Source organism: Amblyomma maculatum, chromosome 2 (assembly GCF_055883805.1).
Source record: "Amblyomma maculatum isolate TAMU_Amacu chromosome 2, ASM5588380v1, whole genome shotgun sequence".
NCBI lineage: Eukaryota > Metazoa > Arthropoda > Arachnida > Ixodida > Ixodidae > Amblyomma > Amblyomma maculatum.
Window position 1 is genome coordinate 178,050,011 of NC_139345.1, and position 18,952 is coordinate 178,068,962.

General features: G+C 46.6%; 1 protein-coding gene across 3 annotated transcripts in view; it reads left to right on the forward strand.

The window, feature by feature from the left end:
* The window catches only part of Duox (dual oxidase), a 256,715-nt gene extending 253,275 nt beyond the window's left edge, over window positions 1-3,440 (forward strand). For all 3 annotated transcript variants that reach the window (XM_084595542.1, XM_084595541.1, XM_084595543.1), the window contains exon 31: window positions 2,056-3,440. In XM_084595542.1, coding sequence (XP_084451668.1) covers window positions 2,056-2,181 — 126 coding nt within the window. In that variant the 3' untranslated portion in view covers window positions 2,182-3,440. The remainder of the gene's footprint in view (window positions 1-2,055) is intronic.
* Window positions 3,441-18,952: the final 15,512 nt, after the last annotated feature.

Consider the following 18,952-nt stretch of genomic DNA (forward strand, 5'->3'; position numbering starts at 1 on the left):
AAGCATGAAACATCAGCCATGTCAGCGCGAATGCCGCTCCCGGGCCCGCTGCAGCTTGGCCAGATGCGTTGGCTTCTTATATTCCGCGCTGGTGATGCATTAGTAGATGTGGCTAATGTGGTAGTGCTGACGGAAACGCCCCAAGGAAAGCCAGTGACGCTCGGGTGATAAGGCCAGGAACCATCACCCGATCCAGGAAGAACAAACGGGGAGTTACTTTCCATGCCTTGGCACAGATAGGGACCAAGCAGGCAGGTCATCACCTGAACAAAGCAGAAGCCTGAAACGCCAGCCTTGTCAGCGCGAACGCCGCTTCCGGGCCCACTCTTATTATTTAATAAGAATTTATTGCGACTAGGCTAGCAACATGGCAATGTATGTGTTTCAAAAGATGTTTGAATTACTATCAGTTGACACTTTTAGCAGGTGTGAGCATGCAGTCCAGTGGTGCGCCACTGTATAATGCTTGCACTCTGTGATTCTCAGCAGCAGCTTTGTATGCTTATGTGGGTAGGTGTGCAGATCAAATGTTGGGCTTTATTTTAATTTTGAGCTACCGAATAGGATCACTTAGAAAATTTATTTTCATTTTTAGTAGTAAAGTGCTAAGCATCTTGTTACATGATACATGCCTCGAACCCTCCAGAAAACATACTTGGAAACTTTTCTCTTAAAGTTGAAGTGGCACGGTAACCATAGTGGTGACTTGGTACTTTCGATCATACAAAATACAGAGACACTTCAGCTCTGCATTAACTGTTTGGTACGATAGCATCTTGTTGTCGTTTGGATGCTAAGTTTTGAGGGATCAAATGAGGACACAGTTAATGCAGCGGAGCCGGCCTCGGAACGGAGATTGCTGAAGATACTAAGTGTCTTTGCAGCCGGACGTAGTGCCACAACTGAGAAATAAACCAAATGCAATCTGAGCTACTCGCGCTATCTGTTGAGGCAGTGTAGTACATAAGATTGTGCCAATTCCAGTAACTGCCGCATGTCGGTGCCACTATGCCATGCGAAGTAAACCAAGCAAAAGGATATTGAGTGTCTATAGGAAGTTCGCTCTTCCCATAATTCCTACTTCTGTAATTTCAGTTCTACAACGGTGTGCTAGCTCATTGGCATGCAGCTGTATAATGCTACTTAACGAGAAATACCACGCGGTGCACATATAAATCCCACTTGTTTTCAAGTCACGCAAGCGTACCTTGCGCGGCCTCGCAGTAGCGTGTCTGACTTGAGGTGGATAGATCGTGGATAAGGATCCCGCCTAAAGTGTTAACATTTGTCTCTAAGCATCATCAGATATTTTGTGAAGTTAAATAATTTGAGTTACGCAGTGGCCAGGTTACATGCCATGCTATGATCAATTTTGTTTTATTTGTGGCGCCATGTTTAACAAGACCGTCGGTGTGCTTGTGGGTCTCACGAGAGGCCACGTTGCTGCGATGTCATCACCCTGTCTATTGATCAGGGTTTTTTTTTTTTGCTTACAGCTAACTACGATTGCGCACAGGTTTCTATGACACGAAAAAACTAATGCTGTCGTGCTTAAAAGATCCACATAGACTGTCGAGATTCCTTAGAGTGCACTGCAAAGTGCAATTGGCGTACCAGACGCCTCTGCGCTGTTCAGTAGAAGTGCCATCTAAAGGTTCTGTAAACTCTGCCTGTATTATTGACCTGCGTTATGGTACAAGTAGTTTGTCGATGTGTTCGCAGCCTAAGTATAAGTTCTTTCAGTCATGCTCTCTGGTCAGGTACTGTGGCCCAATGCCCTATTTTAATGCAGCGGCGCATTTCGACTGTCCGTTGGGTGTACAAGCCAATGCTAGATTTTGCAACGCGACTAGTGCATTCTTTAACCGAGCAGAGGCATGGTTCCGTAAATATTACCAAGAGAGGAAGGAAGGGTGGCAAAGAGAGTCTAGCAAACCAAGACTTCATCCATCTTAACACCAGAACAAAGTGGAAGGTGTGGCAGAATCTGAAATAATCTCTCGTGTTCAACAATGTTGCATTGCATGCGCTAAAATACCTTTCTGATGCATGCAGGTGAGCAAAGTGGGGGTCTTCAGCTGTGGGCCTTCGGCACTCACGAAGAGTGTGAGTTCAGCTTGCGAGACTGTGAATAACAGCCGCAAGCTGCCGTACTTCATACACCACTACGAGAACTTTTGACCAGTGTGCGCCGGCCTGTGGCGCCAGACTGCCAAAAAAGAAAAGAAACCAACTGTGATGATGACGACAGTGCGTGCTGTTTGGGACACATGCTCTGAGGCGCCGCCTCTGCCTGTGCTGTTCGTCTCCACGTCCTGGCCTCACGCCGAGCGATGAAGAGTTCCACGTGGCGGCGAGTTTCGTGGACCGTGCTGCCCGAAAGTGCTTCTTCACCGATCTTCTCCAGGTGGCACGGAACTCATGTGCGAAGGAAGTTTTTCGTTTGGCGCCACCGTGCTCCGCTCACTGCCCTGTTCGTCGCGCTAGTTGTCTTGCGTGCGTGATTTCGGCCGTCAGAATATTCAAGGATGCCAAGATTTGCTTTCTGTGAAAACTTAAGTGCGCGCTCTGCTGCGCAGAGTGACGCGTTGACATATTATTACTGACACGTTATATCAGCGACGAGATGTCAGGCGGCTGACAGTTCTAGAGACTTCATCGTACTTACTTAGTCATGCCTTAGAATAGATGCGTAATGATACTACAGGATACAACTTTGGAGGGCATTGCAAAAAATTCAGAGGGGCCGCGTTTGAAAAACTTGTTGCACAAAGTGCGATTTTCGTTCGATGACGCCGGATCACCTGCATTTTTGTCCCCAATTTCGTGATAGGCTAGAAATATTTTTCCCCAAATTTTAACACTTGCTATCATCTCCTCGTTATGTGCTACCCTTTCCTTGACACGGCGGCCCTCAAGCTGTTGAACTCTCCTGTGTTGCTCTGAACCACGTGCGCACGTTCAGGCAACAGATGTTTACATACCTGTTAGTGTGTTAGCGCATAACTTTATATACGACTGATTAGCAAGACAGTTAGTGCGACCGCAAGGGCACTGAGCGAAGCGAGAGGGCTTTGAGCTTCCCCAACATCATCTGAAGGGAAGAGTGGTGCATGGCGCAGACCTCGGCGATTTTGGTGTGGCGCTGTGATTGCTACATGGGGTTTCGCTCTGCCGTGCTTCGTGATTTTACTCACCGGTTGCGAGCAAGGGCCTGGTCGCTCTTCGTGAACCTTCCTGTGGCGTGATGCAACCAGACCTTCCCCGAGTTATTTCTTTTTGTCAATGACAAACAGAGATGGAGTATTTCGGATAACACTTTTTCTGTGCCACGCATTTGGTGTTGTGCAGTCAGTGATGTATCGCGACACTTCCATTTTTTTTACCTAGCTGTTTTTGGCACAGATGTTTTTAATAAAGTCTAGTTCTATGCACCAGTATTTATATTACTCGAAATGCTTGCTGTCGGTGTTTCTTTTGCACCTAAAAGCACTCATGGCATTCCCGTGCTTCTGCTTGCCTGTAATTTGCTCACAAATATGCAAAGCAAGCAAGTGAAACAGGGCGTGGAGTTATATATTTATGTGGGGTACCTTTTGAATCGCATGCCTATACTTCACTTAACGCCCTTATTTATACCGTTTTTCAACTAGCAGCCATTCAGAAACAAGGCTTATGAATTTTCAGCAGTCGTTGCACACAACGGCTGGAAAATCGGACGACTAATGTCTTTTATTATCAAGCCTTCTGAAGCACCCCTTATTAAGTGGCTCAATGACGCAAAGAAGGTGAGGGCTGGTTTTCCGTTGCCGAAATAGATGTGCCAAACTCCGTTAACAGAGAGGTTGGCCACGGGTTCCTTCAAAATAGCGTCAACTTTGGCGAGCTCGGCCGGTACTCCGGGGAAGTCAATTGGGACTCCAGAAACCTCAGCTCCTGAGTATACTTTGAACTGAGCTGTGTAGTTGTCGCCTGTGACATCTACGAACTTTGCGTTCGCGGACGACTCGAGAATGTGCAATTAGATAGCATTGAGTTTGGTCTGCCTCGAGTTCCTGGAAAGGCAAACTTCACCAAACTTCACCAAAATTACCTTTCTTCCCGCAGCAGTAGCAGATGATCCTCTTTTCCGGGCACCCTAAGCGTGCATGAAATGCGTGGCCGCAGAAGAAACAGACCAGAGCACGATAGCATTCCGACGTCGCGTCCGTTGAGCGTGTTCTGCCGCCGACCGGCCGTCGCGAAAACCTTTGAGCTGCAGCGTCAATATTGCGCACACCTTGCGAGGTAGCCATTGCAAGTGAGCGTTCCTTATCCAAATCCTCGGACTGACGAGCTTGAGTCTAAGCGTCTTTGAGAGTTAGCTTCTAGGAGCAGCAAAACTTTTCGCAGAGACGCGTGTCGAGCAATCCAACGACAAACCTGTCGCGGACCAAGTGTTCTTCCACCGCTGGTGACGGGTGGTAGCAACGCTTGAATAACTTGAACAGTTCAATGTATAATGCGTCGACACTCTCGCCAGGTTGCTGAATGCCCTTGCAAAAGCAAGACGACTCGTAGAGTTCATTACAGGGATGCACAAAGTGCTTGGAAAAGCGTTGTGAAGCGAGACTTCCACGATGGCCAACTCGCCGGGTTGCAGAAAGTAACGCGTCCGGCGGCGGCAGGGCGAGACCTAGCCACTAGGCTTGCTGGGCGCTTTCTTGGAGAATCTTTTTCTAGATATGTTGATGCCTATTCTGTATCTGCTGGACATTTAAGTTTTACCACCGCCACTTTTTCACTATCGTTGAGAGCTGCTTCAGGATGAGCTTTTCATAATGCTGTCACAGCTGACACAATGTTTTGTTAGCGTTCCCGTGCTGTCGTACCGGGAGCCGGCCACCAGCCACTAAGGCTGGGAGGGACCGAGGCAACCACGCCGCTGTAGAACGGAAATCAAAACTGCTTTATTCAGAGCACCCCCGTATGGGCTTTTTCTTAGAGGGCCCCACTGATAATTCAATAGGTGGCGACCCCCACAGTCACAAATTCCCATGTGTTCGCTACCTCACACAAGGCTGAGTGCTGGATAGAGAGTATCTGCTCAAGAGTACCGCAGCCATATGGTTGCACTCGAGTGGATTTGATAACTATACCTTAAACAAGATCGCCATCTCGCACGGTTCCCTGGACAAGAAGTATTCGAAGAAAATGAAGAGGCATATGGCTAGCCCGATAAATATTTAGCCGAACGGTCCAACATGCCCTTTTCATCTACCCAATGTGTACGGAATTCGTATCTGAGGCTGTAGAATTGCATATATGCCGTGTTATATATATACACAAGAAACTGACAAGAGTCCAGGCCATTCATTGGAGTCTGGTGCAGACTAACGCATATCCTAACTTAAATGTCAGGAGCAAAATATACCCAATCTGCTACATCATTGTTTGCCCCTGGTGTGGGACCTACAATTCATTCTCACACGCCATTTGTGTGTAATGCCAAAACAACTGAACGTGTCTCATGCAGCACACACAGGAATTACCCAGCTAGGCGTTGAAAGTCCCGCGAGGAGCCGGCCCACCTGCTCGTCACTATACCCCTTTTGCCATCCCCAATTTTCTCTTCATGCAACTTTGCCTCAAATCACCTCTGGCAAAAACTATACGTGCACATGCAGGAATCTCTTGAAATGTCTAGGACGGAAGTAAACACTGAACCACAAAAATGTGAAAAAAGAATATTGATTGAATATTAGCACATATCTATATCCGCCTGGAGGAAAGAGAAAGACCAGCTATAAACAGGAACAAGTACAAACTCGCTAAAGGGTCCTGTGTTTACACAGCGCACTTTGTTCAAGAAATAAGCGAATCGTGAGCTTGATAATGTGATATGGTGAATTGGTGCAGACTTGATTCAATTTCATGCTTTATTTGAGCCCCGGAAATCCCAATCTTCTGTCGCGTCAACACTCGTTTTTCGCGGATAACTTTTCTGGGAACAAGGGCTTTTAAGGCGAAAGCCCTTGTCACCACAAAGTTGTCGAGACGTTTATGTAGCACCGGAACGAGTTAGAAAAAACGGAATGGTTGTGCGTGATAGAAGGCGATAAAATCTTCCGGAATTTCAAATTTATTGCATATGCTGTAAGTAGACAATTAAGGCCAATAAGTGAATTGGACATCGAAATAGCAAACCAGAGTATTGACGACGTCCAAAGTGGTCACGTGATACTTCACTTCCGGTCACGTGATCTATGAGGACTACCAACACTTCCCGTCATGACAGAGAGCGCTGGCACAATGGGAAAGAGTGCCGGCGCAACGGGAGAGGGTGACGCGTTGGAAAAAATACCGAGAGCACTGCAGAAATGCGCAAGCCTGTGCGTTGCTGTGTTGTCCGCGAGATGTATCATCAAGACTCCGCGTGACAGATACTGCGTCTTTCCTCTATAAAAATTATAGAAGGCTGTGAACTTTGATGCTTTCAACGGAACGCTAGTTGTATTGTACAAGGGGCGCGTTATGTACCGTAGCTGCAGATGTACCAACGCTCAGGCTTTCGCATTTCTCCGCTGCAGGTTCTTCGATGCTCTTAGAATTTTTCTTGCCACATTTTGGTAATTTGTTTTCTCATTACTTGTGAGTATGCAGGTGACAATAACTCAATGATTTGATGAACAGCCTGCTCGACAGATGTCTATCTGCAATTAAGTTCAAAGTGAAGGAAAAGCGTTACTTATTCCGAGATGCTTCAATACTTTGCAGGTAGAGAATTATTCACCTTTAGACTTGGAAGTTTGCGCTGGCTTGCAACAAAAGTGGACAAGCACATACTGAGCACAAAGTTAGTGTGTCATCTATAAGCTTAAATATTATATACCACTAGCCTCGATAGTCTACATTCATTATACCTTAAGGATCATTTTAATCAAATAGCCTAAGCTAGTCCTTAGAGTCCAAATGGTAGTATTTGGCAAGTGAATTGTGCGGGCACTGATTGGTTGGCGTCGTGTGTGACGTCATAAAACCAGGTGACATGGCCAGGTTGGCAGGAGATCGATTCGGGTTGCGTATTTGAGATGGAAGCAAAACCATGATCTGATAATTAAACATCTATTGATCACCATCTGATCTAGATATTTTCTACTTTCCTGAGTGCGAGGAATCAATCGTCCCTTGAACGCGTGGCCGCATAAATGCTTTGGAAAAGAAAACTGAGTTGCATCCATGGTAATCACCCTGTTGCGCCTACTTAATTCGCTCTTTCCGTTCCCTCTCCGAGGCATCATGTTCCGAGATTTTGTATATTCCACCTTCACTGTCCAGCCTGGTCGACTATTTTCACATGCGAAATTTTTCCTCCCTCCTGAAATTCTGTTAGAAGACGTGTTGTCAGGTATGCCGTACGCCCGGTCATAGCTTAGCCTTGTAAAGTATTGCTTTCTTTTTGCCGCCGCGTACACCCGGACATAGTTCTGTTGCGCGAGAAAACGGCTTCTAACTTCAAGATGAAAACTATAGGTTGGGTTCCTTGATCCATTCGCTGTTGGGGCAGGAAAATTCGCGATCATCGTCGCAATAATATGGGGCCCGACAATGCATGTCCGTTTGGACAGATTGGCTCAACAAAGAGACCGTATGACGAACGCCTATCAGCAGTGATGCAATAACAAAAGATGAGGGCCTGTATCTCCCGCCGTCCCTTGGTCAACGGGCGACGGAAGAGCGCGCCGGACGATGGAAGAGTGGATGACGCGATACGTATTCTACAGTAGCCTTTCATTCGTCAGCCATAATGAGGACCGATGGACGTCTCTCGTATGACCAGGTGAATAGTGAGATTAAAATTCCAGCATGGATGATGAGCAGGTTATCGCCTAAATGGAGCATGGTAGAGCTGTGATTTGAATGTTTTCTTTCTTTTTTTTGGGGGGGGGGAGGGGGACGTGCATGGTTGGTACATTTGGCAAAAGCTATCTTCACTGTCTTCGATGCCAAATCTCAGTACTGGGGTTGCTTGTTTAAAATGTCTAGACTTTTGTCAGCCGTTTAAAAACAGTTTTTCGCTCCATTGAAACACTAAGTTACCTTAAAGCTGCTCTGAGGACAGGAATCCGCAGGAGGTAAACGCGTGATAGTGTTTAGCGAAATAAAAGGCTTCATATCCGAAAAATAATTAAATATATAGTTAAAATGCATTTGACATTTTTTGTGAAAGTCTGAAATACTGTACTTGGTGTTACATTTATTTCAGAATATTGTTCCGTTAGGCGATGCATGCGCTGATAAGAAGGAAAGAGAAGAATCTCGGTAGTTTGTGGCGAAGACGACGACGACGTTCGAGCAGTGTCGGCTGGTGCCTGTGTGAAAGCCTTGTCTCCCGCCTCCGCTCTCTGTAACCTCAAGCTGAAATACCCCCGTAACATCTTGGTGGAGGCGTTTTCGATCTCCTTGTCACAGCTCCTCGTATTTCCGCGCCAGAAACCTGGATTTGCGCAGTGAACGCCATCTCCCCGAGCTCACCCCACCGACTGCCACAGTAAGCATGGCATCCCAGGACGCATCACTCTCTACGCAAACTCCACCTGCCCCCATGATCTTAACCAAAATCCGCCATCGGCCTATTTTTAACGGCGAAGACAAGACGGATGTTGAAGATTGGATCGATGAATACGAAAGGTGCAGCAAGAACAACCGGTGGGATGCTAGCATAATGCTTGCCAAATCATCTTCTATCTAGCGGGAACGGCGAAGACCTGGTTTACCAACCACAAACAGGAGATGCCTACTTGGGACATCTGCAAACAAACATTTGAGGACTTGTTCGGCAAGCCGATTGGGCGAGCTCTAGCAGCCAAAAAAACCTGGCTATTCGTGCTCAATCGTCAACTGAATCATACCTCGCATACATACAGGACGTCCTCGCCCTATGTCGAAAGGTGAACACCTTCATGACCGAAGATGATAAAGTGGGCCATATGCTTAGGGTATCGCTGATGACGCAGTCTACATACTGCTCTGCAAATACTGCTCTACGGTGAACTCAGTCCTGCAAGTCTGTCGTCGTTGCGAACAGGCGAAGCAGCGCCGCATCGTACATCGGTTTGAGCGCCTTCCCAACTCGGCGACTGCATACTCATGTGATGATCTGCCCACTTTGCAGCAGCCTTCAAGTCAGAACAACCTCACTACCATCGTTCGCAGAGAAATCGAGGTCTTGACTGCTGTTACACTTACATCACCTCCTCCAGAGCCAACAATAGTTATGATACAGGCTGTCGTCCGCCAAGAATTCACGAATGTGGGCCTCGTCTCCAATCCTACCACGCCACCCCCTGCACCACAACCAATACCAGTGGTTGGTGCTGCTGCCACAAGACAGCCCTACACACCGCGCTACCCTAGCCGCAATCCTGCGGAGTGGCGCACATCTGACGATGGGCCTATTTGCTTCGTCTGCTGTCGGGCTGGCCATACGTCCCGCTATTGCCGCAGCCGCCCGGCTCTCCCCTCTCGCCCCTATTACAGTCCTGTCCGCCATGGCTACTATGCCCCACGGCGCGTTTCTGTCACTCCAGCACAGCTTCGTACCGAGAACATTGAGCAAGCCCGTCGTCCTAGCCGTTCGCCATCGCCTCAAGCCCACCGCTCCTGATCGCCTACTCCTCGCCGCAGCTTGTCCCCAACGTACCAAGGCCCCTACCTGGGAAACTAGGCAACGCAGCGCCCGGACGTGACGCTGCGTTACCAACCCGGACAGCCATCTATGTTTCGACCATCGCACCACGCCGCAACCTGATCAATGTCCTCGTATATAGAGTCCCTGTTCCCGCTCTCATTGACACTGGAGCCCATATTTCAGAACTTAGTTCTTCATTCCGTCAACGCCTCAAAAAATTTCTTACGCCCGCTAACACCTCTACAGTTCGTGTTGCTGATGGCAACACTGCTACCATCATCGGAATGTACACTGCGAGCGTTAGCATCGCCGGCCACCACGTCCCTGTGCTCTTCGCCGTCCTTACTACTTGTCCTCAAGACGTCAGTTTAGGCCTAGACTTTTTAACAGCCCATTCTAATCTTATTGACTGTTCCTCCGGACTTCTGCGCCTAGCCCTGCCTCATTGTGTTCACGACCCTAGTGCTGACCATTCCCAGCCTCGCCTCCGCTCCAATACATTTACTCGCCTACCTCCCGAGGCGGCAGTATACGTGCCCATGTCACCCTTTCCTTCCCTTCCTGACGGCGACTACGTTGTCAATCCCATCACCGGCGTCACTCTACAGTGCTACATCGTCCTACCTCATAACATTGTACACGTCGAGAACAACCTCACCTACATTCCAGTACTAATCTTCAGCATGTCTTCGCAAGTTCTCCCGGAGGAAATTTTTCTTGCCGAGCTGTCACCTTTGTCCAGCTTTACTGTATCAGCCGTGCTGTCCGACCGTCACGCCGAGGTACCTGCCCAACAAGTCCCGTTACATAGTCCGGAGGATCGCATCTCAGCCATGGTTGCCTCTGACCTGCGTCCAGAATATGCCAGTGCCCTTGCCGGCCTTATGCGGTCATACAGCGACATTTTTGATTCCGGTCACGGATCCCTGGGCCAAACGTCCGTCGTCACACATCGCATCGATACTGTAGACGCCCGCCCTAATCACCGACGCCCTTGCAGAGTTGCTCTTTCCGAACGCCGGATCATTCAGGAAGAAGTGGAGAAAATGTTTGCCAGCAACATTATTGAGCCGTCGAGCAGCCCCTGGGCGTCTCCGGTAGTACTCGTCAAAATGAAAGACAACAGCTGGAGGTTAATAATAATAATAGTAGTAATAATAATAATATTATTATTAATAATAATAATCAATCTTTATTTAATGTGCGCAGGAACACCCATGTGGTTTTGGCCAGAATTACTCCTGCGCGTTATTTTTGTTTTTCTTCCACTTTGTATTTGTCTTTCTCCTTAGAATTATTACAGGACTAATTATGGCCAATATTAACTACAAAAGTACAAAAAAATAGAGAAGATATCCTCCACGTTTTCCGTCGACTAGCAGACTGCTGGCTCCTTTTATTGTATCATTGTGCCCTCCTTTAGGTCACTTGGCTGTTCAGGCACATTTAATAAAGCAATGTATGCCGGCAAATTTCAGAAGCAGATTCCCTGTACCCGCCCTGACAACACCTTGAATTCTCACTAGAAGCTGTACATTGTTGATTATCGACACCTAAACAAGATAACAAAGAAAGACGTGTACACTCTTCCAAGGATCGATGACGCCCTCGACTGGCTGCATGGTGCCAAATACTTCTCCATCGACCTCTGTTGTGGATATTGGCAGATCTCTGTTGACGAAAGAGATCGTGAAAAGACGGCTTTTGCCATCCCAGATGGCCTCTATCAATTCAAGGTGATACCTTTCGGCTTATGTAATGCCTCTTCGACCGTCGAGCGCATCATGGACTCCTTACTACGCGGATTCAAATGGACCAAATGTCTGTGTTACCTCGAGGACGTCATCGTACTTTCATCAAACTTCGTGGGCCACCTCCATCGTGTTTCGGCTATTCTTGGCGTCTTCCGAAGAGCTGGCCTTCAGTTGAACTCCAAGAAGTGTAGCTTTGGTCGCCAGGACCTCAAGGTCCTAGGACATTTGGTTAACGTCCATGGCATCCAGCCGGACCCCGACAAAATTCGCGCTGTAAGTGGTTTTCCTATATCGAAATCTCGCAGCGATGTGCGTAGCTTCCTCGGACTTTGCTCATATTTCCGGCGATTTGTACCAAACTTCGCGAAAATCGCCCGTCCACTTACGCAGCTTCTGAAAAAAGATGTCTCCTTTTCCTGGGGCCACAAACAATCGGCGGCCTTCGCCGCTCTTATTGGCCACCTCACCGGTCCGCCAGTGTTGGCTCACTTCAATCCGTCAGCGCCCAAAGAAGTACGCACCGAGGCAAGTGGTCATGGAATTGGTGCCGTTCTCGCACATCAGCTCGGTTCCCCTCACGCCATCGCCTATGCGAGCCGACTCCTCTCTGCGGCCGAACAGAATTATCCCATAACTGAACGCGTGTGCTTAGCCCTAGTTTGGGTCATTACGCAGTTCCGCCCTTGCTTGTATGGGCGGCAAATCACAGTGGTCACTGACCACCACGCATTGTGCTGGCTCTCTACACTCAAAGACCCTACTGGCCGCCTTGGACGTTGGGCCTTGCGCCTTCAGGAGTACAATTTTTCAGTGGTCTATAAGTCTGGCCAGTTGCATCGAGATGCCGATTGCTTGTCCCATCATCCAGTCGACCCACCAAGCCAACATGAATGTGACAATGAATGTTGTGTGCTCTCTATTTCTGACTTTTCCAACATTAGCCATGAGAAACGCCAGGACCCTCAGCTTCGCGAAATTATCAATCGCATCAGCGCCGATCGCCATGACCCTTCCTTTCGTTTGTTCGTGCTGCTCGATGGTACCTTATACCGGTACAATATGCAACCTGATGGCCCCGACCTTCTACTACCCACGAAACACATAACGTCTAATAAACTTCCTTAAACAGCTCTGGAAGGCTACAAACATCTTGTTCTGGAATAAAACCTCTCACAGACGTCGACGGAAAAAAGTTTCCTGGAAAACTTCGTTAGCACGTCTATACTAAGACGCCTTTTCAAAGACGTCTCAGATATGTTTTTTAGAGACATCAGTTAGATATTTTTCCAAACACCTCTTTAATCAGAAACGTTTCACAAATGCTGAAGCTCTGGGGTTTAGAGATAACAGTGGCCGGGTGAATAAACCGGCGGTGGAAACTAGCAAAAAACGGCTGGAAGATTGGTGGCTTAAAAGCAGAGAAGTGACATAATGTTAGTAATGTAGGAGCAAAATTTAATAAATAGAATGATGGTTTAGTTAACCATTCTAAATCAATAATTAAGATATATGGAGAAAAATGAGCATGATAGCTACTGCTACCACCCCGTTTCAAAGGGGACGCTCCTATATTCCATCCATCCATCCATCCCACTTCACCTCTAAGGTAGACAGCTTATCATGCATACACCGGGGTGCATCTAAACATCCCGTATTCATATAAACGGTGATGCGACGCCACTCATGTGCTGCCGGGTACGCCCACTTCACCGCGCTTTTCAACATGCCGCCTCGTTTTACCGATAACTTGCTTTCTTTTGTTTCCAGAATTAATTAGGGTGTTTCTTGAACTGGTAACGATGTTAGAAAGCCGTTTGTTTTACTGCGTGAAAGTATTTTGCCCGTGTAATATAGGATATGAGCCGTGACGCACTTTTTCCGTGCAGCCACTGTTACTCATTGGGTCGTGTTTTTCTGAAGAACATGTGCATTTCTTGCAATGCGTAATTTTCTAAAAGTCACTTGTGGCACCTACGGCTTAAAACAGCATTTATCAATGGCTCACCCGTACCACAAACCAAACATATGCTTGGCATGACAAGAACAGTTAATTGCGAATTTGGGCCAATTTTCTGAATTATGTTTACCTCAACAGATATGCACAATTTTGGTTTGTAAGCACCATTTTTACATGTCGCGTTCCTTCTCATGGCTGAAACATTCTCATTGAAGTCGAAAAAGCGCTGTTGCCTGTTCAGGGTCTGCATTTTTGAGGACATCTACTTCTATCAGTCACGTACAGTAGGCACCCTGTAATACCTGGCAGCCGGCACTGGCAGCTGGCACTGGCAGCCGGCAGTTTTAATCGTGATCATACTATTGACACTGTTATGCATTCAGTGTGTTGTTTTTAAATTTCTGAAATGCCTATTGCTCACAGGCTGATCTTGTAGAAATTCCGCTTGGGCTGTATGTGAATGTTTTCCTGCTTTATTATGTGTAGCCGGTCGCATCTACTTTTTGTTTTCACGGGCGATGTTTCAGAGTAAAAAAAAACGACGGGGATATTAGCATTTTTTTTTCTTTGTGACACTGTGCACCGTTCTTTCTTCCTTTCTTGTTAGTCTTCGTGATATGGCGCATTTTAGAAAGTGTGTGATCCAGTATTCTTTCTGTGCAGTTCAAAATGTAAACAATAAAAGTAAACTTTTTTTTGTGAAGAACCATTGCCTCCTATTGCCTCCCTACTGAGAAAATCGGCTGAATAATGGCAAAAAATTTACAATAAGAACAGCTACGATTGCGTTACTCCAACCTACATGAATTAAGCCAGCCGCGCTTAGATTCTGTGAGAAGCTTGGTGGCATTTCCAGTAAAAAGGTTTCGATCCACTTTGTTAGCCACTTTATTACGTCTGTATGCATTGCATACAGGGTTCAAGGTCATAGCATGAACTTCTGGCTTTTCAGGTCGTATGTGTGCCTGCAGGAGTGCACACCGCCACTGTAGTCTTTCAGTGTCAATGTCAAAATTTTCTCTTAGCTCTTAACCATCGGAGAAACTTTGCTTCATTTCGCTTTTGCTGCAAAATTGAAAAACTAATAAGAAGAACAGCATAATGTGGTGCTTCTCACTATAGTCGCTTAAGAAAACATGGATGAAAACTTAAAAAGTGGTTCGATGAATGTCCTTCAAACAAGCAGAGTTTACAGACGACATTAAAGAAATTTTTTTGATAAATTGTATCCGATTTTTACTGTTAGCTTGCTTACACCGAGAGGTTTCATGTTTGCTATTTTTACAAGACACGTCAAAAGTCTCCTCCACCGTATGCCAAGAGCTCACGAACATTCCTTGCAGTCTTGACACTTGTTCTCGTTTCAAGTGCATAATCCATGTAAATTTTAGTGTTCGCCTTTCCACAAGTGGGAAAGTTTATCCGTCCACTCGCCAAAATTATTAAGACACTTCCTAGAATAAATTGCCTGAAATGTATGTCGTTCGGTTGCGCAGGTCGTAGCTCTTGTGGCCCCTGATTAGGCTAATTGTTATATGTGCAGCGCGTATTGGCTTGTTTCTTAAGAGTAGAAAACCTTGCATGCCCCTCACACACAAATCGCTCTCGGAGAAAAGAAATTGAGATAAGAAATCGAAACAATGAATGGATGTGGCATAAAGGGGACGCAGAAAGTAAGCAACATGTTGCCATGATTGAAATGAGGGATGCAGAAAGAGTTGTGGCGTGTGACACCACGATACAATCCTCACAGGATGATTACAACACTCGGTATTACGAGGTACAACAGAAGTTTGAATTTCTCTATTTCTACTTTTCTAGTTTTGTGTTGAGATATTATACGCCTATGACTGCAAAAATACAAATGCAACTGGTTCTTCAAGAAGCGCAGTCGTGGCGGCAGCAGAGCTGGTTATGTGAATTAAGAAACGCTTATGTTTATTTTTTTTACTTCAGGCAAAATACAGGCCCAGCTCGACGCAAACCACTTCTCTAGCGTACTCCGTAATGGATCTTGAATTTACTGCGAGGAAAAGTTATGCATAATTTATTCTCTGCATGCGGTGCTTTGCGCGGTGCCACAGGAATATTTATTACTTCAATTATACCTTTGTGCCTATTGTTATGCGATATTATTTTCATTACCCAAGGGCATTTCAAATTAGCGTCTCATAGTTCGGTTTAGTACACGAGTGCAGGGTTTATTGAGTAAACTACCAGGTAGTGGTGGTGTGAGGACTAGAGACATAACTGTTGTCTCCTGCTCCGACTTCAGTTTTTGTATAAGCAGCATGATTTAGCAAGTCGAGAATTGTCTGAAAGACCATGACATTCATTACTGTAATTCTACATGAAGGAACGAATAAAATGTCTTGCATGACATTCGACAATAGCCGTTCTACTTCCGCTTTCAAAGTAAATTGCAAGGATTCATGGTGCCGATATTGCTGCTTTTGCAGTATAGCCGGGTTTCTTTTTTTTTTGGCCGTGCAACCTACCAGCACAGAGATAACGTGATGCGGGGGGTATACGAAAAACGAATCACGCTGAAAGGGAAACTGTGTGGAAGCGTATCTTTTGACGTCAAAAAGCAGATGGGGCGGCATATGGATGAGCGGTGCGGCCGCCTTAGTTGATGCCTGTTGTGTGCGGCAATATAAACCAGTGCAACGGCAAAACTGCCACTGCAATTTGCAGCACCAGTTGTACGCGCTGCCTTGTCAAGTGGGAACGCAGCCAGTGTTTCAGTAAAAGCATTCATAACGGACACGTTCGCATTTACCTAATGACTCCTCCTTTCCTTGAAAGCAGTCCGTTTTGTTGGTAACGCGTTGGAGTTCTGTTCAAAGACAGCGACGTCTGCGCCGAGCTTCAGCTGCGCGAACTTCATAGCAATTACCTGGGGAAACAATCCGCCTTACGAAAGAAAACTGTCAGAACAGACCATGCGCGTATTCACTTTGCCTGACTGTAGCCACCGACTCTGCTGCAATTTTCTTCTCTCGGAAGAACCTTTAGTAAATCATGCCATCGCAGCTGCTCGTGTTCAAGCAGTCCTGCGCCGTATAGGACGGCAAGGTACTTGAAGCATTCGAGGATTGTCATCTGCAACTCAGTCTGCAGATACTGCACAAAATCTGTACACGAAAGCGCAACAACCAACGGGTAAGTAAATATTTACTGGCGGCGCCTGTAAGTGACGCACGCAAAATTATTCAGTGGAAGTGGGAAGCAGGCTGCGCATAAGGATGATAACGTAGTTTCCGCTCCTTTTCTTTCTTTTCTATTTATTTTTCTAATTTGTCTTGTTTCATTCTACACGCTTCCCGTCGGCATGGCTTGTAAGGGCGGGACGAAGGTTAGTATTTAAACGAACATGGCAAACCTTCTACGCATAACTGGAAGGAGGAAACTTCGCAATGCAAAAAGAAAAATTCAGTGAGGAAGTGCCTTTCAGAATGTGAGCCTTAGAGCAGCCTCCTCACGCGGTGCTGGCAGTTTTGCATTCAGCTGCGCCACGCCTTGCTGGCGCGAGTGAAATGAAGAACGATTTTTGTTTTTGTTTTTTTTTTGGCTTCACGGCTCGGCATATCACAGCCTTCTCTGGTAGTGGCCCACTAATGCTTGGTAGCCGCTCTCTTATCAGTGCCCTATTACTTTGATAAGCATTTCAATTTCCCTTTATGTTCATAGATAGTGGATTCGAATTTAATGTGGTTGTGTAACGCTTGGGAGGAAATCTTAAGGTTTTGGTGTGCACTCGCCTTCTATTCACTTTTATTATTATTCTGCACAGTGTACCAAATTGCTCGGGCAAGAAAAAGGTGACAAAACTCGTCTACAGACGGAGTTTCTGATGCTTCCCGTGGTATTGCAAAATCTCAGAGCTGTTATTTTCAGTGGAGGGTGCACAAGCGCTGGCTAAGATTCACATCCCCGGCACTGGTGTTTGGGTGTCACAGAAATAAAGTCAGCTTTTCCGAATTAGTACAGGAGTCTATGAATGGCAGAATGAATCTGTGGCGAACTCGAAATACACCACAGCTAGGCCACGGCGCTGCTAGGGAAACGCAGGCAATCGTAGTCGACCGAAGTCGAGCGGCTACACGATAAGGGGCCGGTTCATAAAAGGAAATAAATCACTTGGCACCGAGACGCCAAGCCTTCCGCCTCGTTTTCGCGTTCCTCGCGCGTGCCAACAAGTGGTGGCCCGGACGTGATCGCCATGGACCATCTAAGCACAGTAGCCGTACTGGACGTCAAAATTCCTCTGTTTCGGACCGGCAGCCCAGAACTTTGTTTCGTATAAATCGAGTCCCAGATCGTTAGTAGCGCCGTGGCCTAGCTCTAGGCGTATTCCGGGTTCACCACAAATCACTTGAGAAGCGCATGCGACTTTGAAGGCTCGTTTCGACCATAAGCTCTTTTCGCTTGTGTTCGAAAAGCCCCAAGCCGCTTATACTCTCCATTTATAATACTGATTTCGTGAGGCTTAGAGGCATTTTGGGTATACAGACTCCAGTTATCCTGCAGTAGAGACATGAAACCATCCATATTAGGGTCCGGGGGTTATATTGAAACGAAAAGCATTCTTTAAGTCGGTCATCACTGCAGCGCTACAGCTAAGATAAACTGAATTCGATGCTGATTCTTGAGTCAAAATTGATCTCATGTTCCTGCTCGACCTCTGTAAAGCCACCTTGGCCGCAAAGATTAGCTGGGCTCTGCGTTTCTTAAACGTTCCTTTATTTTTCATTGCTTTTCAATGGTAAGGCTTGAGTCTGTATTCTACCTTGAGCCTTCACCCTGTGTGCTTTCATATCCTCGAACTGAAGGCCATTCTGCCTAAAACTGACAGAAACATAAACACCGCTCCAACAATGTGAGGTCGTTGCATAAGAACTTGAGGGAACTCTCGTTCCTTCTCGTATAGTTGTCTCGCAGCGGAGCCTAAATTGCATTAACGCCACTCTGACTTGTCTCGCATTGGAAAACACGTCGTGTCAGGTGTCAGGCGCAAGGCCTCAATGAACGGTCCCTCAGAGAGACGCCTACTGCCATTGACCCGCTGACAAGGCTACACTCCTGGAAGCGCCGTCGCAATAACTCGGCCGGACTGTCGTTGCATATATCCACCAATATGTTGCACGTACAAGACTGAATCGCAGCCCCCGCATATTATTGGAAATACTAGCTTCTTCGACCGTTTTGTACTCGAGAATATTGACAAGGCATTATGATGCTTCTTAGTTCTTTCATAACGGAGCAGAAGCCCGCCATGCATATATTTAAGTATTTACTTGTGGCACAAGAAGTAAACAATAGTATTTCAGTGATTTATCTGCAGCCTACGCTTGAGATTTCATGCTTGTGCAATCCTTTTGAATCCTTTTGAGGTGAGAGGACGTCTTTACGTGTACATCCCCATAGAAGAGTTGCAGCGTAGGGTGGCCACCGCAGCAAACGCAGTTTTCGCGGAGCGTATATAACATTTCATTCCATTTATTTACTCTCAGAGCCATTCGGCCTTACAGAGAGCAGTGGGTAGTAAAAAACTGAACGGCAAAAACA